We start from the raw sequence: 18,572 nt of genomic DNA, 5'->3' as shown, positions 1-18,572 counted from the left end.
CCGCCCCGCCCGCCCGTCGCGGCGCAGGGGGCGGGGCTGGGCGCTCGCTGGCCCAATGGGGAAGCGCTCCGGCGATGACGTGACGAAGCGCGCCCAATGGGCGGGAGCGGCGGGGATGCGGCGGAACGTGGAGGTGAAGGCGCGGCTGCGGGAGCGGGCGGCGGCGCGGGGCGCGGCGGAGCGGCGGGGCGGGCCGGGCCGGGCCCTGGCGCACACCGACACCTTCTTCCGCGTCCCGCGGGGCCGCCTCAAGCTGCGCCGCACCCCGGTGAGCGCGGGGCCTGCGGGGAGCCCGGGCCATGAGGAACGGGGGGGGTGGGGCTGAGCCTGCGCACCGGGGCTGGAGCACGATGTGATGGAGACTGAGGGACCTGGGGGCTCACTGGAGAACAGGAGCTGAGGGGAGACCTTCTGATCTCTGAACTGCCTGAAAGGAGCTTGGAGCCAGGGGGGTCGGGCTCTGCTCCCCAGGAACAAGCGCCAGGAGCAGAGGAAACGGCCTCAAGTTGCGCCAGGGGAGGTTGAGGTTGGATGTGGGAACAATTTCTTCCCCAAAGGGCTGTGGGGCATTGGAACAGGCTGCCCAGGGCAGTGCTGGAGTCACCAGCCCTGGAGGGCTGGACAGACGGACATGAGGTTCTCAGGACACGGGGCAGGGACAGGCTGGGTTATGGTTGGACTCCGTGGTCTTGAGGGGCTTTTCCAACCAAAATTATTCTGCGATTCTGTGGCCCTGACCCTTCCTGGCGCTGGTGCCTTCCCAGGACGGCCGGGGGGAGCTGATCTTCTACGAGCGCCCTGACACCACCGGCCCCAAGCTCTCCCGCTTCACCATCACCCCCACGGACGACCCCGATGGCCTGGAGGTGAGCGCGGGGGTCCCCCGGGACAGCGTGCCCGGGGGTGCTGGGTGCTTCCCGCCACGGGGCTGGGTGGGACACCCGGCACCCACAGCCTGGCCAGGACCTCGCTGGGGGCTTGTGCCGTCGGCTTTGCCACCCGGCGCGTCCCGGCGCTGCGGCTGCCGCTGCCCGGCATGGCCGCTGGCCGCAGGCAGCTCCTCTCCCTTGCGCAGGCGGTGCTGGGGCAGGCGCTGGGCGTGCTGGGTGTGGTGAGGAAGGAGCGTCTCCTCTTCCTCGTGGGACAGACACGGGTGCACCTGGACAGCGTGGAGGGGCTGGGGGACTTCCTGGAGCTGGAGGTGAGTGGGCACGGCCGGGGTGCGGGTGCCGGCCCTGCAGTGCCGCAGGGTCACCGTGCCTGTGCCCGCAGGTGGTGCTGACCGAGGAGCAGAGCGTGGAGGACGGCGAGCGTGTGGCCCATGAGCTGATGAAGGAGCTGGGGGTCGAGGAGGAGGACCTGATCTCTGGGGCCTACCTGGACCTTCTCCTGGCCAAGGGGGAGTCAGGCTTGTGAGGGCTCGCTGGTGTCCCCACCGCAGGGATGGAGCCCCCGCACTGGGCTGTGCCAAGCACTGAGAGCAGCAGGAGCACGGCCACCCCATGGTGACTGCTGCCCCCTACCCACCCCATGGACACCTGCTGTCCCTGCCCTCTGCTGCGCAATAAAAGCTGGGGACAAGTGATGTCTGTGACTGTTCCAGTGGGTGCTGGGGCCTCGATGCCGAGGTCAGGACACACATGGTCACCCCTCAGCACCCCGTTGTGCTGACAGGGAGTGGGTGCCAGGCCCAGGGGGGTCCCAGCTCTGCTCCCATGGGGCACGGGGCTGTGGGGACGGGGCATGGAGGGGCTGGGGTGGGCAGCAGCGCCCAGCCCTGCGCTGGGATTACATCCCATCCCCACACTCGGGCCGTGCCGGGAGCGGAGCCCAGCGGTGCCGGGGGGTGCAGAGCGGGCTCTGTGCTGCTGCGGCAGCAGATGGGTCAGTGGGGGGGGCGAGGGGCTGGAGGCAGCTGTGCTGCTGTGCCATCTGCCTGCTGCCCGCTAAGCCGATGTTGTGGCTGCCTGATCCTGTCTGGGGGGACAGTCAGCGCTGGGTGGGGGCTGGAGGGTCTGTGGGGCGGCATGGCTGGGCGGGGGGCAGGGCTCACTCCTGGGGCCAGTGTGGGGCAGGGGCTGCCAGGGCGGGGGCTGCTGCTCTGCAGAGGAGCCTGTCAGAGATGGGGACACCACGGACATGCCAGGGGACACCAGGAGAGGAAAGTCCTGTGGGAGCCACAGGCAGAGGAGCTGTGCCTGGGGACGGGCAGGAGGGAACAGCCCTGGCCCCTGCTCTGCCCAGGGGCTCTGTGACCCTGTCCCCGCGTCCGCCCTGCTCGTGGGGTGACCCTGCTCGTGGGGTGACCCTGTTTGCGGGGTGACCCTGCTCACAGGGTGCTGCTGATCTTCATGGGGGGCATCTCCCCTGTGACCCCCTCCCCAGGAGCCCCCATCGGGGATGCTGAAAGGGCCGTGCTGTGAGGTTGGTGGGATGGGAGTCGGTGCAGGCGTTGCCTGTTGGGGACGGAAGGGTGGCGGTGGCTGCCTCATGTCCCTCTGCTTGGACTTTAAGCTTGGATTTTAAGGGTCTTTTCCAGCCTAAACGATTCCAGGCACAGCCGGGTCTGATGGGGAAACCGTTCCCTGAGCTCTGCCTGTGAGCTGGGGGTTTGTCTGCACAGACACCCGGGGGGCTGTTCCCTGCACCCCGAGCACACCGGGGGCCTGGGTGGGTGGGCAGGCAGGGCCAGTGCTGCTCCGAGGGCTGTGGCGTGGGGGTGTCACCTGGACAGCTGCCCCTTGCGTGCTCTGGGCTGGCACAAATGTGGCCTTGGCCTCCCTGGGGCTCTATCCATTGGGAGGGGCGAGTGGCTGGATGCGGGGGGCAAAGGGGACACCAAGGTCCCGCAGTGCACAGGTGCCCCCACTGCCTCTGGGTCCTCATGGCCCCTTGCAGCCTCTGTGACCCCCCCGCCCCCAGTGCCCTCAGCAGCTTCTGCCCCCATAATTGCATCCTGTCACCCACCGCACTGCCCGCAGGCACACTGACACGTGGGGCCTGTTGTCCCCTTTGGCCCCCCGTGCCCCTCCCCTGGCACAGGTTGTCCTCACTGCCCCTTAGCCCCCCCCACTGTATCATCCTGCTCCCCAGTGGTGTCCCCCCACCCCAAGGCCTGTAGGGCCCCTTGCACCTTCTAGAACCCACTCACTCCCTCTCAGCCCCCCCATTTCACCCTGTCCCCTCACTACACGGACCCCCCCAACGCCCCCTGAACGTCTTGTCCCTGTGCATGTACCCCCACTCCTCCTGGGCACCCCACTGCACCCGCCTCCCCAAAGCACCGACCCCCACTGCTCCTGGGCACCCCACTGCACCTGCCTCCCCAAAGCACAGACCCCCCACTCCTCCTGGCCCCCCGTTGTGTCTCCATCCCAACGGACCCTCCCCTGTTGACCTCCACCATCTCTATTTCCCCTCCCCCGTTTCTCTCTGCCCCCAAAGCAGGAACCCCCATCACCTCCTGGATCCCACATCGCCCCTACCCGCCCCCCAGCTGTGCCATCAGCACCGGCACCGGACAGCCCTGATCCGTCAGCACCGGGCACCAGACAGCCCTGGTCTGTCAGCACTGGACAGCCTAGGCTGTTCAGCACCGACACCGGACAGCCCTGATCTGTCAGCACCGGCACCGGACAGCCCTGATCTGTCAGCACCGGCACCGGACAGCCCTGATCCGTCAGCACTGACACTGGACAGCCCTGATCCGTCAGCACCGGACAGCCTAGGCTGTTCAGCACCGAGCACCAGACAGCCCTGGGCCATCAGCCCCGGCCCCTTCAGCACCGGCACTGGACAGCCCTGATCCGTCAGCACTGGCACTGGACAGCCTCGGTCTGTCAGCACTAGATATCAAACAGCTCGACCTGTTCAGCACCAGGCACCAGGCAGTCCAGCCCCTTCAGCACCAGACAGCCCTGATCCGTCAGCACTGGGCACTGGACAGTCCAGCCCGTTCAGCACCGGGGCCCGGACAGCCCGGCCCGTTCAGCACCGGGGCCCGGACAGCTCCCGCCGCGCCGCCCCGGGGCCGCCTCTGCCCGCCCTGGCCGGGCTGGCACCGCCTCCACCTCCCCAAACGGCTCCTGCCCCCTCTTACAGGTCCATCTACACCCTCTGTCCCTCCATAGACCCCCTGCCTTTCTCATACAGCCCCTTCATCCCCCTATAGACCCCCTGCCCCTCTCATACAGCCCCTGAACCCCCCTATAGAACCCCTGCCCTTCTCATACAGCCCCTTCATCCCCCTACAGACCCCCTGCCCTTCTCATACAGCCCCTGAACCCCCCTATAGCCCCTCTGCCCCTCTCATACAGCCCCTGCAGCTCCCTATAGACACCCTGTCCTTCCCTATAGACCCTCTACTCCTCCCTATAGACCCCATGCCACTCCCTATAGACCCCTGTCCCTCTCATACAGCCCCCTGACCCCCCCTATATGGCCCCTGCATCGCCCTGCTCCTCCCCTATAGCCCCCTGTGACCCCCGCACTTCCCTGTACAGTTCCCTGCCTGTCCCTGTGCAGCCCCCTGAATCTCCCATATGCATCCCCACACAGGTCCCTATAGGGTCCCCCGCAGAGACCCCTGCAGCTCTGCCCGCCTCCTGCACAGCCCTGCGCCCCCCAGTCCTCTGCACTTCCCTGCACGGTACCCCCATGTACCCCCACTCCCTGCCCCCCCTTATACAGCCCCCTCTCTGTCAGCCCTCATTTCCCCTATAGAACCCCAGCTCCCCTCCATAGGGAACTGCCAGCACCTTCCTGCTTCCCCTCTATACAGCCCCCCCGGCCCCCTCCTTACACAGCCCCTCACTCCCCTCCCTATAGAGCCCCCAGCCCCTCACCCCTCCCTACACAGCCCCCTCCCCTCCTTAGAGAGCCCCCCCGCTCCCTGTTTGCTCATCAGCAACTTCCCGCTTCCCCCCAAGCCTCCCCCTGAGAGCTCCCAGCCCCTCCACACTTCCCTCTAGACAGCCCCCCTGCCTGTGCCATGCCCCGATCCCCTTCCCATAACGACCACCGCCCCCTGCCCCCCTCCCTATACCCACTGCCTATAGCCCCACTCCCCCTTCTATAGCACCACCTGCTCTCCTCCCTATACCCACTGCCTATAGCCCCACTCCCTTCTATAGCACCACCCCCTCCCCTCCCTATACCCACTCCCTATAGCCCCACTCCTCTTTCTATAGCACCACCCACTCCCCTCCCTAGACCCTCTCCCCTCCCTAGACCCTCTCCCCTCCCTAGACCCACTCCCTATAGCCCCACTCCCCTTTCTATAGCACTACCCACTCCGCTCCGTATACGCACTCCCTATAGCCCCACTCCCCTTTCTATAGCACCACCCGCTCCCCTCCCTATACCCACTGTCTATAGCCCCACTCCCCTTTCTATAGCACCACCCACTCCCCTCCCTAGACCCTCTCTCCTCCCTAGACCCACTCCCCTTCTATAGCACCACCCGCTCCCTTCCCTATACCTCCTCCCTATAGCCCCACTCCCCTTTCTATAGCACCACCCGCTCCCCTGCCTAGACCCACTGCCTATAGCCCCGCTCCCCTTCCTGTAGCACCACCCGCTCCCCTCCCTATACCCCCACTCCTCTTCCTATAGCACCACCCGTTCCCCTCCCCTTCCTATAGCACCACCTGCTCCCCTCCCTATACCCCTACTCCCCCTGCTATAGCACCACCCGCACCCCTCCCTATGCGCTCCTCCCCACAACCACCGCCCGCCCCCCCACACCTTCTCCCTACACCCTGCGCCTCTCCCCGCGCTGCCCCCGGCAGCCCCCGCCCCTGCCGGCTCCTCCCTCGCCCGGAGCCCCCATCCCCCGCTCCCGCCCCCGCGCCCCGCCCGGCCGCGCTCCCCGCGCTCCCCGCGCAGCTCCGCAGTCCGGCGCAGCCCCGGCCGGGAGAAGATGGCGGATCGCGCCGAGATGTTCTCGCTCTCCACCTTCCACTCGCTCTCCCCGCCCGGCTGCAGGTGAGCCCGGCGCGGGGCCGGGGGGATGCGGTGCGTGCTGCGCCGTGGGGCCGGGGCGCTGCGGCGGTGCGGGGCTGCCCTTCCCGCCGCACCGCCCTTGGCAGCGCCGGGGGGCCGCGGGCCGCGCGGGGCCGCCACGGGGCCCACGGGGGGAACGGGTCGGGCACCCCCGGCGCCTCCCGCCCGCTCCCCCGCCCGTTCACCTTGGGCTGCCGGGCCGGGGCCGCCGCCGCTCGGGGCCGCGCAGGCCGCCCGCCCGGGCAGCGCTTCCCGCTGCGGCCCCGGGATTAGCGCAGCAGCCGCCGGCCGCAGCCCCCCCGGAGCAGCCCCGGCCGCTCCCTGCCGGGCGGGGGGGCGCTGGGGCCCGGGGGTCCGATCTGCCCCCTTCCACCCGCCGAGCCCCTCCGGGCTCAGGCCCCCCCGGCTCGGCCGTGCCCGGGGCCGCCGCACCCCGGCGCTGCGGGGGGAGCCGCCGCCGCCTCTTTGTCTCTCCCGCAGCGGCCCCGGCCGGGGATGCGGGATGATGCTGGTGCCGGGAACGGGGCCCCGGGGCCCCGCAGGGCCCAGCGCCGGCGGGCACGGAGCGGGGGGCGCCTGGCGCCGGGTGACAGACCCCGGAGCTGGCGGGTGCGGGCTCGGCAGGGGCTCCGGCGCTCCCGAAAGCCGGTGGTGCCGTACAGCCGCGGCCCCCGCGGGAGCAGCGCCAGGCCCGGTGCGCCCGTGGTGGGTCACCTTAGCGGCTCCTGCGGGAGCTGGGGACACAGGGCCGTGGCGTGTCCCGGGGGTCCCTCACACTGCTGCGCCCACTCCCCCTTCCCCGCACCTCGCCTGACCTTGGCAGGGACCTCTGGGTTGGGGTCTCCGGGTGAGCGGTGGGTGCAGGATGGATGGGCTCGGTGCGGGGCCATGGCATCCCGGCAGTGGGATGGGGAAGGGTGGGACACGGGAGTGGGGGGCATCTGGGGAGCCCCGGGGATGCGGAAGCTGTGGACAGCGGGAGCTGGGGTCCCGTGGGGATGCGGGTGTGCCCACCGTTGGTGCTGGCCTGTGCTGCCAGGTCTCATGGCCGTCCCCTTCCCCACGCCGTCCCCTTCCCCACGCCGTCCCCTTCCCCACACCGTCCCCTTCCCCACGCCGTCCCTTCCCCAGCCGCGCTGTGCAGCAGGGCCGCGGGCGTCCCCGGTTGCAGCGGCGCAGGAGGGGAGGACACGGACTCTGCTGTGGCTGCTTGGCTCCTTCCTGCCTCTCGCCAGGGATCCGGCCCCGGCAGTTCCCCGGGGGTCTCGGCCGTGCTCCGCTCACAGGGTTCCCCGTCCAGCCCCTGACCCACATGCTGCCGTGCGGGGTCAGAGCTGCCTCAGCGCATCCCTGCCCTTGGCTGTAGTGCGGCCTGGGCCAGGGATGCGTCTTGGCTGGGGCCGCGGGGGGCGGATGAGGCTGGAGCCCCGAGCCCCCAGCCCTGCTCCTCTCCCCACAAGGGGTTGGTCCCCCAGGGCTGACCTCGCTGCCCCGCCGCGTCTCCCGTTGCTCTCTGTGAGGGGGGACCGTGGCAGCGCTGGCCACGTCTGCTGCCCCCCCGTGGACCATCCATGGCCCCTCCAGCTCCTGAGGGAACATTTGGCCCCAAGCCCTGGGCAGCACCGTGGGCAGCATGAAGCCCCTTTGCGGGTGCAGAAGGGCTGGAGCCGTGACCGTGACCGCTGGCCCGCGCTGTTCCGCGGGAGGAGGGGCAGGGGGAGCGGGCACTGCCCCCGCGCCAGCCGGGGAACCGGCTCAGATCCCCGGGGCTGCCGTGGTGGCAAATGCACCCGCGAGTCCCCAGAGCCTGGCAGGGCCCGGTGAGGGGGTGAGGCCCTGGCTACCGCCAGCACCACGGGCTGCGCTGGTTCAGCCGGGCCCTGCCAGGGCCTCATCCGGCTTGTGCCCTTTCCAAGGAGGCCCCTGGGGAGGTTGCGGCTGGGAGGTGGGATCTGCAGGTGGGACGGGAAGGAGAAGCCGGTGAAGGCGCGGTGGTGCGGAGGGGTCGGCGTGGAGGGTCCGTGGCGCACACGCGGCGGAGCCTCGGCCCTGGCAGCGCTCCTGCGGGACGGCTCCTGCCGCCCGGTCCTGGCACCAGCCCCGGTGAGGCCATGGGAGCCTCGGGTGCCGCTCACAGGATTGGGGTGGGGGACGCCAGCCCCCTGGGGGTCAGCACCGGCCTCCTTGCGACCTCCTCCCTGCCCTGGGAGCAGCCAGGGGCCGCGGGCAGCGGTGGCACATCTGCCATCGCAGTCCCTGGCCTGTCCCTGCGGGAGCAGCCATTGCGGGAGAGTCGCTGCCGGGGCCAACCGTCCAGGGAGCTGAGCTGAAAATAATGAGGAAATTCAATCTTCCCGAGGCCTGCTCGGGCGCCGCTCCCTCCTCGGCAAGCCCGGCCCCCAGCAGCTCCGCTGCAAACACCGGCGTGCTGCTGCGCTGCTGCGCCCGCTCCGGGTCCTGCTCCTGCTCCCCGTCCCTGCGCGGCTCCGCTCTGCGCCCAGGGCTGCGGGATGGATGTCGGGTCCCCTTAGGGCCCCCGTGCAGCCCCACTCCCCTCCTCCAGCCCGGCCCAGCTCAGGACGTGCCAAGCAGAGGCGGCGAAGCCGGCCCGGGGTGCGCAGTGGGGCGCCGGGTGCCCGCACACCCCATGGCGGGGTGTCCCGCTGCCCCCGGTGCGTGGGGCTGGGGCGAGCTCCCTCCTCCCCGAAACGCAGCTGCGGCTCCACGTCAGCCCCAGACCCTCACTCGGGTGTTCCCCACCTGCACCCCGGCCCCGGCACCAGCCGTGGAGTCCTGTGCAGCCATGGCAGGGACGGGCGCTGTCCTTCCACCTGCCACTCGTCACCGGTGCAGCCAAGGTGCCATGGCTGCGTCCCTGCAGCGATGGAGCTGCCTGTGCTCCGGCTGCAGCGGGGCCATGGCCACGGTCCCCTTCGGAGGCTGCAGCTCCGGGCTGGCTCTTGCTGGTGGCCCCATCATTCCATGGTGGCTCCATCCTGCCCTGCCCGCCCCAGCTCAGGAGTGGTGTGACCTAGAAACTTCAGCCACGATTTGTCACAGCATTTGGTCCCCACTGAGGGGGAATGGCCTCCCTGGGCAGCTGGGGCTTGGCTGCGGGTGGGCAGGAGCCCCGTGTGGGCCGGGGCAGGGCAGCCGCGTCGTGCCAGGCCACGCTGTGCCACGGTGTGTCACGCTGGCGCGGTGCGTGTCCCCTTGGCTCGGATGAGGGCTGCTGGAGGAGCGGGTCCCCAGCTGAGGAGGGTCCGCGGGTGCGGGAGCAGAGCGGGCCAGGGGTTTGCAGGACCGCGGCGGGTCCCCATCCCGGGAGGACTCCCAGCTGCACTGTCCGTGGGTGACCGAGGGACCCTGAGAGCCCTGCTCACCCCCAGGGAGCACCGTGGGTGCCAGCAGCTGCTCTGGCAGCTGGAGGGCTCTGTCCCCCACCCTGCTGCCTGTGGGAGAGCAGCCACCGGCGTCCCCTGGCGCTGTCCCCAGGGCTCGGCCACCGCTGTCCCCAGGGCCCCGGTCCCCACCGTCCCTGGGGCTCCGTGGCTCCGGCGCAGCCCGCGTCCCGCTGCAGGCCGAGGCTGCGGCTGCACCGCCGGCTCTGACGCTTTCGCCACAAATCTGCGGATGTTTGCTGCTGCCTCCATGGCCTACTTCTGGGAATTATGTGCTTTGGGGAAGTCTCGCTCCCTGCGAAGCGGCAGCGAACGCCTGGCCAGCAGGTCCTGGGGCGAAGGGCTGGAAAAGGGGACTTTGTGTAAAAGCGGGGGGCAGGTTGGAGGGCAGCTGTGGCTGTGGAGGCTGTGACCCCCCATTGTGTGGCGGGGCTGCTCCTGCTGCCGGCCGAGTCCTGGGACTGAGACCCCTGTGAGGTCCCAACGAGAACCCCCTGAGGTCCCAACAAGACCCCCATGAGGTCCCAACAAGACCCCCGTGAGGTCCCAATAAGACCCCCGTGAGGTCCCAGGCAGGCCCAGAGCCGTCCCCCCTGCAGGGACTCCGTGTGCCCTGTCCCCCAGGAGCTGCCGGGTCCCCTCGGCTCGGGGGGCCCTGGGTGTCTCCAGGGGGTCAGGGTGGGCAGAGGGTCCCCGCGGGTGCCCGAATGCTGCCGCATCTCCCACCCCACACAGCTGCCAGAAACGTTTCATTTCCGTTTTTCGACACCGAATCTTGCCAAGAGTTGTCATCTTTTTCCTTTTTTTTTCTTTTTATTCTTCTTTTTTCTTTTCCCTGCGGAAACCGCTGGTTTCCATGGCACCCCCGTTCCTGATGGAACGCCTTGGCTGCGTCTCTGGCTGCCCTCACCGCAGGCAGGGCGGCCCCGGCAGGGTGTTGGGGTCAGCGTGTCGGGGTGTTGGGGTCAGCGTGTCGGGGTGTTGGGGTCAGCGTGTCAGGGCGTCATGGTGTCGGGGTGTCAGGGCTTCCATCCTCCCTCGCCGCCCCATCCCTGCGTGCGCGGGCAGGGCCTGTGTGCGGGCAGCACTGCGGGATGGGCGCTGCTCTGCTTCGGCTTCAACCTGAGTGACCCCCTGGAGAGCAGCCCCTGGGGTGCAGGTGGCCCCAAAGCCACTGCCACTGTCCCCTCCCAGCCTTGGGTCCGACCCCTGCCTTGGGCTGGGCTTAGGGGGTTTTGCTGGGCTGGGAATTTGGGGTACGTGCTGCCCGCTGCCCGCTCGGAGCTGCCCGGGCTCCCACCGCTGCGCTGGCAGTGTGTGCCCAGAGCGGCCGTGCCGGGCACCGCCGCGGCCATCGCCCTCCCCGGCGCGGGGCTGACCCCGGGCTGCGGCTCAGGGTCCCCACGCTGCCTGCCCGCAGCGTGCCGCGTTGGCTTGGCTGGCGCTACCACGCCGGTGCCCGGGATGGTGGTGTCACGCCAGCACGTCCCCGCGGTGCTGCCCAGCCGGTGCTGCCGTGCTGGCACCCAGGGCGATGGCGCTGTGATGCCAGCACATACTGGTGGTGCCGCTCAGCAATCCGGACCCTTGTGGTGCTGTGGGGGAACGAGAGGCGTTTCCCTGAGGTTTGTCATCCTGGCCCTGATGTTCTCAGCCCTGGTGTCCCTGACGCCCCCGGCTCCTCTCCCCAGGCCGCCCCAGGACATCAGCCTGGAGGAGTTCGATGATGAGGACCTGTCGGAGATCACGGACGACTGTGGCATCGGGCTGAACTACGACTCGGACCACTATGAGAAGGTGCATGAGCTGAGCAGGATGAGCCCCCCTGGGGACACGGCGGCTGTGCAGGGCTTCGCTGGGGACGGGGTGGGGACACGGCCCGGCAAAGCCCGTCCAGGGCACTGAGGGGCCACGCTGCAGGGCACAGGCAGGTTCTGAGCCCAGGGCCCCCACCATGGCCGGGCACCCAGGGGCCGCCCCGCACCGCTGGCTGAGCCCCGTGGGTGGTCGTGGGGAACATGGGTGGCTCAGCAGCCAGCCCCATGTTGTCCCTGCCTTCCAGTGGCTCCCGCTCAGCTCTTCTCCAGCTCTGATGGGCAGCGGGGGGACAGTGCTGGGGACACGGGCAGGGGGGACAGTGCTGGGGACACGGGCCGGAGGACAGTGCTGGGGACACGGGCAAGGGGGACAGTGCTGGGGACACGGGCAGGGGACATGGGCAGGGCCAGGCAGGCACGCAGGAGGGGTGAATCGCTGGGTGTCGGGGCTGGGACAGGCAGGAGGGGCAGGCAGGGTGCTGGCAGAGCTGGGGCCCTGGTCCCCAACACAGGGTGCTTTCCTCTTGGAGACCCCTGTCCTGGGGACCCCGGGGCAGGGACATGCCATGGTGGCCATGGCCGTGGTGAGAGCGAGCGCCGTGGCCGCTGACCCAGTGCCGCATCCCCAGGACTGCCTGGTGCTGGAGCGCGGGGAGCAGCCGCACCCCGTCTGCACCTTCCAGGACGACTTCCAGGAGTTCGAGATGATTGATGACAACGAGGAGGAGGAAGAGGAAGAGGAGGAGGAGGGCAACGAGCTGGAGGCTCCACCATCCCCTTCGGCTTCACCCATCCCCTCGCCCGCTCTGGAGGAGACGCAGAAGCACCGACCCACCACCCTCAACCTGACGGCCCCGGGCACCCAGGTGAGGGGGGGCTGGGAAGGGTGTCATGGTCTCTGCCCCCAGGGCCATGGAGGAGCAGCGGGGGCCCTGCGGGCTGTGGGGTGGTAGGGGGCCCTGCAGAGGGGGGTTCTGCCCGGGCGCCTCACCCGCCTGGGATGGGGGACACTGGGGGCACCGGGGACAGAGGTGACACCGGCTCCAGCTCCGCAGTGGTGTGGCAAAGCTGGGGATGTTGGGGATGGGTCTGTGTGGTGCCCAGGGGGCCCCTGCCAGGCCCAGTCTGGGGGACCCCATCCCCACGTGTGGGGCTGCAGGAGACGTGGGGTGCTGGGGTGTCTGGGGCGGGCTGTGAGGTCCTGTGGGCACAGTGGGTGCCGTGTGCCAGCCCCGTGCATTGCATGCGCGTGTGCGTGGGTGCTCGCACACCCCCTGTCCCTCCTGTTCCGTCGCTGGAGCTGGGCTCAGGGGCTCTCCCGGGGAGGAGGGGGGGTCCCCGCAGACGTGGCGCTGCCGGGGTGTCCCTGTGTCCCCATGCGCACGCGGCGCTGCCGCGCCACCGCAGTGTGTGGGAAGGCGCGTGCGGTGCTGCCTGCATCCGGCTGCGTTGCCATGGTTCCGGGGGCTGGGGGATGCTCAGCCCCACTCGGTGGGCACCGCGCACCGCGGGGGCTGCTGGGGGCTGGGGCTGGCACAGGAGGGTGACAAAGCCCCAGGGCTCTTCCCCAGAGCCCACCAGCCCTGACCCACCCCAGTGGGGTAAGTGGGGGATCTCACCGGCCACCTGGTCCCTTGTCCCTTGGGGTGCCAGCGATGGCCGGATCCGGTCTCATTGGTGTGCTGGGGGTGCCAATCCCGGTAACGCCTGCTCCAGCTTGTTTGCACCAGCTGGGGAGGAGGCGAGACCCTCGTGCTGGGGCGCCAAACCCCTGGCACCCATCCCTACCCCCCCCAGCACCCGCAGCCATTGTGACACCCCCTCCCCGCCGTCCCTGCCGTCCTCCCGCCGCCACGCTCGTGCGTGCCCCGTGGCACGTGGCGCCGGCCCCGCTCGCTAATCTCCTGCTCGGCGGGATTACCGCTGCCTGCGCTTCCCGCCAGGACTAATCCGCAGCTGCCGCCGCGCCGGACGGGGCAGCCGTGGCCCTGCCGGCTCCTGCCGCGCCGCTGGGCTGCGGCTCTGCGGGGACACAGCGGGTCCCGCCGACCGCGGTCTGGCCCTCGGGGACACAGGGCACGGCAGGGCCTTGTGCCGCCGTCCCACGGGGCAGCGCCAGTGCCAGCGTGTCCCCTTGGGGTGTTGTCCCCGGGGCGTGCAGGACACGCAGGGTGTCCCTCGGTCGTGCTCACAGTGTCTGGCCGGGCAGGGGAGCTGGGGACGTGGTGGCCCTAATCTGGATAAGCCCCTGGCATGTGGCCCAGGCGCTGCCAGGCCGGTGGGGGCACCGCGCGGTGCCGAGGGACTTCCCTGGCCTGGCAGTGTTCGGAGCCCCTGGGCCCCCGCGCAGCCCCCGCTGGGCACCCTCCTCCCCCCGTTACCGGGTCCCCAGACGCCCCTCGGGTCCTGTCCCCAGGCTCGGCCGCCCGTGCCCCCTCCCTGTGGTCACCCCCTGGCTCTGCTCTGCCCCCAGGACTCCCTAAACAACAACGGCGGCTTCCCGCCCGCACACCGCACCACCTGGCAGGACGCCCTTCTCCACTCCTCCTCCTCCTCTCCCTCACACACCGGTGAGTGCAGAATGGGGACGGGGTCCTGGTCCGGAGCGGGGCTGTGGGGCGGGGGCTGGCACGGGGGGCTCCTGCCCGGGGGTCCTGCCACCATCCCCCTTTGGTTAGAGCCTGGTGCGTTTTCTCCCCGGCGCGGGGCCGGGGGCTGATGCGGTGCTGCCTTCCCTTGCAGGACACTCGTCCCCCCACGCCTGCATCCAAGACGGACCCTGCCTGGAGAGCCCGAAGGGGCCGAGCCCTGGGGGGGCCCCCCTGCAGCCCTCCCCCTTTGACTCGCAAGGCAACAGCCACGAGTCGCTGGCACATGGTAACCCATCGCCCCCGAGAGCCGGGGAAGATTATAACATGAATATCATCTCCTCTGCGCTCCGAGCTCCGCACTCCCCGTCGCGCCTCCACCAGCCGCCCCCTAAACCGCCTCTCTCTCCAACAGGGCCTGCGGCTCCCCCCGGCCCCAGCGCGGCCTCGCCACCCGCGGCCCCCGCCGGCCGCTGCGCCCCCCCAAAGCACGAAGTGGCCGGCAGCCGGGAGAGGCCGGTGCCTGGCGAAGGGGGTGGCCGGGGGGCCGGGAGCCCGGGGTCCCCCGCAGCCCCCCGCGAGCAGCCCGGCTCCCCGCGGCCCCAGGAGGAGCCGGCGGCCGCGCGGCAGGACGCGCAGGGCGGGCGGCTGGCAGGTGCCTACGTGCGCCCCGCGGAGCCGCTCAGCTCCGACGGGGAGGGGCCGCAGCCCGGGCGGGCGGCCAGCGTGCGCGGGCACCCCTCGGGCTCCTCGGAGACCACCTCGCCGTCCTCGGACCCCGGCATCGAGGCCGACCTCACCAGCAGGACCGCCAAGCCCTTCCTGCCCGGCGGCCGGCACGGCGAAGACCTCAGCTCGCCCGGCTCCGACTCGGACGTGGAGGGGGAGATCGAGGCGGCCTTCGCCAGCGGGCGCCTGGTCAGCAACATGATCTCCTCCATCTCAGAGACGGAGCTGGACCTGAGCAGCGACAGCAGCAGCGGCCGGTCCTCCCACCTCACCAACTCCATCGAGGAGGCCAGCTCGCCCACCTCGGAGGCCGAGCTGGAGACCGAGCTGGAGGCCCCTGGCCTGATGGGCATCAAAGACTCGCTGCTGCTTGACAAGGGCAAGGAGGAGGAGGAGGAGACGCTGGAGAGGGAGCTCCCGGAGCGCGGCGTGGTGCGGCGGGAGAGCCTGGTGGAGCTGAAGATGGAGGGCTACTACGACAGCCTGAACCCGGCGGACTCCTCTGCGCCCACGGGCCAGACGGACATCCCCACCTCCGGCCCCCTGGACATGAAGATCGACCCGGACCACAGCCTGGAGAGCATCCGCCGCTCCTTCTACCTGCCCGTGGGGCCCAAGCTGATGCCCGAGGCGGACGAGGAGGACAACAGCGAGTACGACTCCGACTCCGAGTCAGAGCCCGACCTGAGCGAGGACTCGGACTCGCCCTGGCTCCTCAGCAACCTCGTCAACAAGATGATCTCGGAGGGTTCCTACCCCATCAAGTGCCCGGACGAGTGCTTCCAGCAGACCCACTCGCTCTGCGACACCATCTCCCCGGCCTCCGACCTGGAGCCCGAGCTGCTGAGCGAGGCGCTGGACGGGGACCCCGGCTCGCGGGGCTCGCCGGTGGGCGCGGGGGAGCCGGCGGCCCTGCCGCGCTGCCAGCGTGCCATCGAGCTGGTGGACATGGAGACGCTGCGCAGCTCCCTCCAGCGCGCCGAGGACGAGCGGGCGCTGGGTGCCGGGACGGAGCCGGTGCCAGAGCTGCCCGTGGACGAGCCGGGCCCCTTCCTCTTCATGAGCAACCCCACCAACGACACCATCGCGCCCGTGTTCCCGGGCCGCCCCGTCGCCCTCGACAGGCTGGGCGCCTCCGAGGTCCTGGCCACCCTGGGCTGCCGCCCCGCGCCAGCCCGCGCGCCCCCCCGCGCCTCCCCCGGCACCGAGGCTGCCGCCGGGGAGCACCGCACCGCCACGGCATCGCCGGCCGCCGGCCCGGAGCACTGGGCCGTCAGCGGGGACCTGGACTCGGGTGTCCTGGAGGCCGATGACATGATCGACGATGTCCGGTTAGCGCCCCAGGGGCAGGGCCCCGACGCCGGCCCCCCCGCCGTGGATGTCTCCACCGCCAAGACCAACCGCGGCTTCACCATGGCCTACTCCACGGACGAGGACGAGGCGCCCTACCTGAAGGGCTCCCCCTTCGCCGAGGACACGCTGCGCGGGAGCTTCGGCGAGCAGCTGCCGGCGGCCCCCGGCGCGCTGGACGAGTCGCTGGCGTACGACTCGGTGAAGTACACGCTGGTGGTGGACGAGCACACGCAGCTGGAGCTGGTGAGCCTGCGGCGCTGCACCTCGGTGCTGAGCGACGACAGCGACCTGCTCCGCGCCTGCGACCGCTGCGACCTGGAGGACGAGGTGGCCTTTGGCGACGGGCTGGTGGCCCCCGACGCCCACAGCTCCTCCGAGGACTCGTCCCCTGAGGCCGACCTGCAGTTCTCCAAGAAGTTCCTCAATGTCTTTGTCAACAGCACCTCCCGCTCCTCCAGTAAGTGGCCCGTGCCGTGCGGTGCCGTGCCGGGCGGTGCCATGCCATGTGGTGCCGTGCCATGCAGTGCCGTGCCACGCCATCCCAGTCGCTCGGTGTGCTGCCGACAGTCTGGGTGCTGGCACAGCTCTGCCGTCCTGCCTCAGCTGTCCCGGTTGTGTCACCGTCCCTCCGTGGCACGGCATGGCACAGGAGGTGGGGCAGGGGCAGGGGGCTGCAGGGCCCATGGGGACGGACCCCAAGGCCGTGGGCTGTCCCCGTGGGGCCACGAGGTTTTACTGGGGGAGGCTGGTCCCAACATGCTGTCACATCTGTGGGGTCCTTGGCCCCAGGCCACTGGTTGGGGGGCTCAGCAGGGAGCCCCCAGGAGGGGCCCGAGCCCACAGTGATGCCATCTGCCCCCCGCTCCCCTCGCCATGAGGGTCCCGCAGCCCCTGGGTGGGCAGAGGTGGGGGGTGCCCCCCGCGTGGTGGGGTGGGAGCTGCCCCCCGCCCCACAGCAGCCTCTGGTCCGCAGGCACAGAGTCCTTCGGGCTGTTCTCCTGCATGGTGAACGGGGAGGAGCGGGAGCAGACCCACCGCGCCGTCTTCAGGTGAGCAGCCGGCCCGGCTGTGCCGAGCCAGCCACGGCCACCGCGGGGGCCCCATTCCCACCCTCTGTCCCTCCTGCCCACGTCCTCCTGTCCATCCCCCCCAGGTTCATCCCTCGCCACGAGGACGAGCTGGAGCTGGACGTGGACGACCCCATCCTGGTGGAGCTGGAGGAGGACGACTACTGGTACCGGGGCTACAACATGCGGACGGGCGAGCGGGGCATCTTCCCCGCCTTCTACGCACACGAGGTCGTTGGCCAAGCCAGGGACGCTGTTGGTAGGAGCCTGCGGGGTCCCTGGGGGCCATAGGGGGTGATGCAGGCTGTGGGGGACATGGGGGGCTCCGGGCGCCGTCTCCTTGTCCCTGTCCCTGCGCAGGCCTGAAGAGGAACCCGTGCTGGGTGGAACGGTTCAACGTGCAGTTCCTGGGCTCGGTGGAGGTTCCGTACCACCAAGGCAACGGCATCCTCTGCGCCGCCATGCAGAAGGTGAGCCTGAGCCGGGGGCGGCGCGGCGTGACCCCTGCTCCCTGTGCCGCCGCGACCCCCTCACCCCCTGCCCGCACCCCCAGATCGCCACCACCAGGAAGCTGACGGTGCACCTGCGCCCGCCCGCCAGCTGCGACCTGGAGATCACGCTGCAGGGCATCAAGCTCATCCTGACCGTGGCCGAGTACAGCCGGGACGAGGAGGTGAGGAGCACGGGGGCACGGACCCCAGGGCAGGGCACGGACCCCGGGGCTGGGCGTGGACCCCGGGGCTGGGCGTGGACCCCGGGGCTGGGCGTGGACCCCGGGGGTGGGCGTGGACCCCGGGGGTGGGCGCGGACCCCGGGGCTGGGCGCCTGCCCTGCCGCCAGCCCACACCTCCTGGCTCTTCTCTTCCAGTTCGAGCGCTGCAGCCACTTCTTCCAGATGAAGAACATCTCCTTCTGTGGGTGCCACCCCCGGAACAGCTGGTGAGACCCCCCGCCATCCCCACGCTCCCGCGGTGCCACGCCAGCCCCCCCTGCTCCGTCCCCGTCCTGCCGCGGCTGCCCCAGCCCTGTGGGTGTCCCCTCTGCAGACCCCCGCAGCCACCAGACCCACCACGGGACAGGAGTGGGGTGTCCCCCCCTCACCCACAGGACAGGAGTGGGGTGACCCCCCCTCACCTTGTCTGCCCCCGCAGCTACTTCGGGTTCATCACCAAGCACCCGGTGCTGAGCCGCTTCGCCTGCCACGTCTTCGTCTCGCAGGAGTCCATGCGGCACGTGGCCGAGTGCGTCGGGTACGATGGGGACGGGGACAAGACGGCTGCGTGGGGCACGGTGTGGGGGGCTGGGTGCGGGGGGCACGGCCACGCTGGTGCGGGGGGGTTGTGGTGTTGGGGATGGCTGTGCTGGGACTGGGGGGTTGTGGTGCTGGGGGCTTGTGGTGCTGGGGTCTGGTTATGCTGGGGCTGGGGGGGCTGGGGTTGCAGTGTTGGGGTCTGGACCCTGGCCCAGCCCTGAGCACCCTCCCTTGTGCCCCCCCTCTTGTGTCCCTCCCTTGTGCCCGCCCGTTGTGCCCCCTCTCGCAGCCGAGCGTTTCAGGAATATTACCAGGAGCACCTGGAGTACGCCTGCCCCACAGAGGACATTTACCTGGAGTAA

At 70.4% G+C, this 18,572-nt stretch overlaps 2 protein-coding genes across 2 annotated transcripts; both read left to right on the top strand.

Annotated features, from left to right (window-relative positions):
- Positions 1-3: 3 nt before the first annotated feature.
- LOC308048833 (uncharacterized protein) lies at positions 4-1,416 on the top strand (the record flags this gene model as incomplete). The annotated part of the gene is made up of 4 exons (XM_080358149.1): positions 4-268; positions 765-866; positions 1,076-1,201; positions 1,273-1,416. Exons 1-4 carry the CDS (start codon positions 56-58, stop codon positions 1,414-1,416), a joined length of 585 nt encoding a protein of 194 aa, XP_080214275.1. The 5' UTR covers positions 4-55.
- Positions 1,417-5,920: 4,504 nt separating this feature from the next.
- Positions 5,921-18,572, top strand: MAPK8IP2 (mitogen-activated protein kinase 8 interacting protein 2; the record flags this gene model as incomplete). The annotated part of the gene is made up of 12 exons (XM_080353661.1): positions 5,921-5,985; positions 11,096-11,201; positions 11,851-12,087; positions 13,695-13,791; positions 13,964-16,348; positions 16,865-16,940; positions 17,045-17,217; positions 17,319-17,428; positions 17,512-17,631; positions 17,827-17,897; positions 18,110-18,208; positions 18,500-18,572. 12 exons carry the CDS (start codon positions 5,921-5,923, stop codon positions 18,570-18,572), a joined length of 3,612 nt encoding a protein of 1,203 aa, XP_080209787.1.

The sequence above is a fragment of the Nesoenas mayeri genome (genome assembly GCF_963082525.1).
Source record: "Nesoenas mayeri genome assembly, chromosome: 1".
Taxonomy (NCBI): Eukaryota; Metazoa; Chordata; class Aves; order Columbiformes; family Columbidae; genus Nesoenas; species Nesoenas mayeri.
Note: the sequence above shows the minus strand (reverse complement) of the source record. Positions and strands in the feature narration are given on the sequence as shown.